This window comes from Bactrocera dorsalis, chromosome 5 (genome assembly GCF_023373825.1).
Source record: "Bactrocera dorsalis isolate Fly_Bdor chromosome 5, ASM2337382v1, whole genome shotgun sequence".
In the NCBI taxonomy this organism is placed as follows: domain Eukaryota; kingdom Metazoa; phylum Arthropoda; class Insecta; order Diptera; family Tephritidae; genus Bactrocera; species Bactrocera dorsalis.
The window spans coordinates 55,370,628-55,373,631 of record NC_064307.1 but is presented as its reverse complement, the minus strand read 5'-3'; the positions used below and the strand labels follow the sequence as shown (position 1 = coordinate 55,373,631).

At 47.2% G+C, this 3,004-nt stretch overlaps 1 protein-coding gene across 1 annotated transcript; it reads left to right on the top strand.

Moving 5' to 3' along the window:
* The first annotated feature begins 538 nt into the window (after positions 1-538).
* LOC105232939 (uncharacterized) lies at positions 539-2,168 on the top strand. The gene is made up of 2 exons (XM_049458508.1): positions 539-1,911; positions 1,976-2,168. The coding sequence occupies exon 1, from the start codon at positions 539-541 to the stop codon at positions 1,727-1,729; it is 1,191 nt and encodes a 396-aa protein (XP_049314465.1). The 3' UTR covers positions 1,730-1,911; positions 1,976-2,168.
* The last annotated feature ends 836 nt before the right edge of the window (positions 2,169-3,004 follow it).

Sequence of the window (3,004 nt, the reverse complement as noted above, 5' to 3'; positions counted from 1 at the left end):
AGTAGGCCGATTTTGCCCATCTTCGAACTTAACCTTCTTATGGAGCCAAGAAATACGTGTACCAAGTTTCATCATGATATCTCAATTTTTACTCAAGTTACCTCTTTGAAGTTGGTCGCCTTGCCGTGGCGAAGGGGCTTAAGTAAGAGTAAAGTGTGCATCCCAAAGGAAACGCACTCTAATCTTACGAACTAAGAGGGACACTTCATAATTTCCCACAATAGTGATATGGATGAATAAACCCTTAGGTTTTACGCCCATCTCCTATTGTGGAATTGTGAGGATACCCGAACCAACACCACCCTAAGCCAAGGTGTCGAGGTACCCGTGCCAAGGGCTGAATGGTCAGCGGGGGGTAATAAATAGCTGATCGCGAACGGTCCCCTCCGATGCCCGGGCGAGGTCGGAGGTATAAATCGCCCTCTCTCCGTATACCGGCTCTGCGGACGAGTGACCAACCCTTTCCGGATTACTCGTGGGACCAAAAATGAACGAAACAAATAACTTAACAACAACAACAACAACTACAACAACAACCATGACGACGACAACGGACATGAAATATAGGAATCCTATAACGGAATCCGACGAAGACGAATTGCTTGCCTCCAGCCAGGAGACAAGTAAGAGTACTACCGGACGTACCAACCAAAGTACACCGGTAGATACAGCAGACAAACCATCAAATTTAAGGGAGGAGGCGTCCACCTCCAAGGCTGCCATGAGCACCAAACAAAGTGCACTGGCGGCTAAAAGAGACGTAAAGAAACGAAAAAAATCCCAGAATCAGCTGAGGAAAAACCGGTACCAGAGGGCGGTCTTCATACTAGGGAAGATAGCCAAAGACCAGGCAGCCGGTACCCCAGTTGATGAGGCTGAAACAAAGCGCCTCAAATCTATTGTAGAGGATTATGAGAGCTACCTGAAAAGGAAGCAATCACAACCTCAAGTAGAGAGCAAACGAGAGAGCACTTCTCAGAAGAGAAATCGCTCCACCACAGAAGTACCCGGAGCTCAACCTAAAAAACCGAGGAGGAGTGAGGGTGAACACAGCAGCACAACAACGGCAAGGCATTTCTGCGATGTAGCCAGAGATAGCCTGCAGGTGGCCATAATAGATGGGAAATCCTCCTCTCCGAGCACTATTCAGGAGAGATGGGTGGAGATCGATGTCAGATTGTCGAGTATGGTGCTAAGCTATGTACTCGACAATCCTGCGGGTTCCCACCCGGAGTTTGACTCCTCTGAGACCCTCAGGGGCTACAGGGTCATCAAGTGCGCGGACCAGGCCTCGCTGGACTTCCTGACGGGTAGTGTTGCTAAAATTAGCAACGCCTTTGTAGGCCTCCAATTGAGGCTTATACCCGCCAGGGATATTCCAAAGAGACCTCGGGCTCGCATTTGGTTACCCCCACTAGAGGAGCCAGGCGAAAAACTCCTGAGGTGCATTAAGCTGCAGAACAAATCTATACCTGGTATAGATGAGTGGCAGCTTATAAAGGAGGAAAACCCGAACAAAGCAAGCAAGCCAATACTAGTGGCCATTTGCGACGAGTCCATTGAGGCTCTGAAGAAGACTGACAACAAAATCAGCTTCGGAATACGTAAGGCAAGAATAAAAATCTTCCAAGGCGACAAAGCGGCTGACGAAGACGACACGGAAGAGGTCGACGACGCCAGCCAGTTGCTAAGGAATGTGGGCATTGAAGAACCCCGAGATGCCCAATAACAACAGCATAAGATGTGTACAGATTAACCTGCAGCACTCGAAGAGTGCTACGGCGAATCTGACAACCCTCGTGAACGAAGGGGGCATCGACATCAGCCTAATACAGGAGCCCTGGGTCAATGAAGATTCCATAAAAGGGCTAAACAGCAGCAATTATAACCTGTTTTACACGAGGAACAGAGGTAAACCTAGGGCATGCATTCTTATCAATAAAAGTATAAATGCATTTCTTTGTCCTAATTACAGCACAGCAGATATCACAGTGGTGAAGGTGGAACAGAAAGAAAAGCCCTTCTTCTTGGTCTCGGCCTACTTGGCCCATGACGAAGATATACCACCGGCCCCGCTCACCAGGCTAGTAGAGGAGAACAAGAAGGATGATGTCCTAATAGGGTGTGATGCAAATGCAAGGCACACCGTATGGGGTAGCTCCAGTATAAACACCAGAGGTGAGTCACTCTTGCACTATATTTTGAATAGTAATCTAAGTATTTGCAACAAGGGCGATAAGCCAACTTTTATTTTCCCAAGCTCGGAAAGGTTCCCGGGGTGGGAGGAAGTTCTTGACCTCACGCTATCAACAGACACAGACAGTCTCGTTGTGGATAACTGGAGGGTATCCGATGAGCCTTCCATGTCGGATCACTCCTGGATACTCTTCAGCATCCGCGAGAGGTGCAGTCCGCCTCTCACATACCGGAACCCTAGAAGAACGGCATGGGGAAAATTTACCAGTATAGCAACAAAATGCCTCGAAAAGGGAGGCAACAAGAGTATCAGTAATCCAGAGGAACTAGATTCAGAAGTGGAGAAGTTGGAAAAAATCCTAATCACCACTTTTAATAAATCTACTCCGCTAACAGTTTTGAAAAAGAGAAAGTCTCTTCCTTGGTGGAACAGTGAACTCAAGAATTTGAGAACACAACTAAGGAAAGCTTTCAATGAGAGTTTTAGAACTAAAATATGGCAGCCATATAAAGACCTTATGAAGGAATACAAAAAAGCAGTCAGGAAAGCTAAAAATGACTCATGGCGATCTTTCTGCACATCGATTGAAAGTTGCAGAGAAGCCGCTAGGCTGAGTAAAATGCTATCCAAAGACCATATAAATACTGCCTACATTAGGGCGGAGGGAAGTGATTGGACCTCCTCGGCAAAAGAGTCTCTGGAAGTACTAATCACAACACACTTCCCTGGGAGTCAGCAAACACCTTCAACGAGGGTTCAACCGGAATCACCGGTGAACGCAGCTGACTATCGAAGCCAAATAGTAGA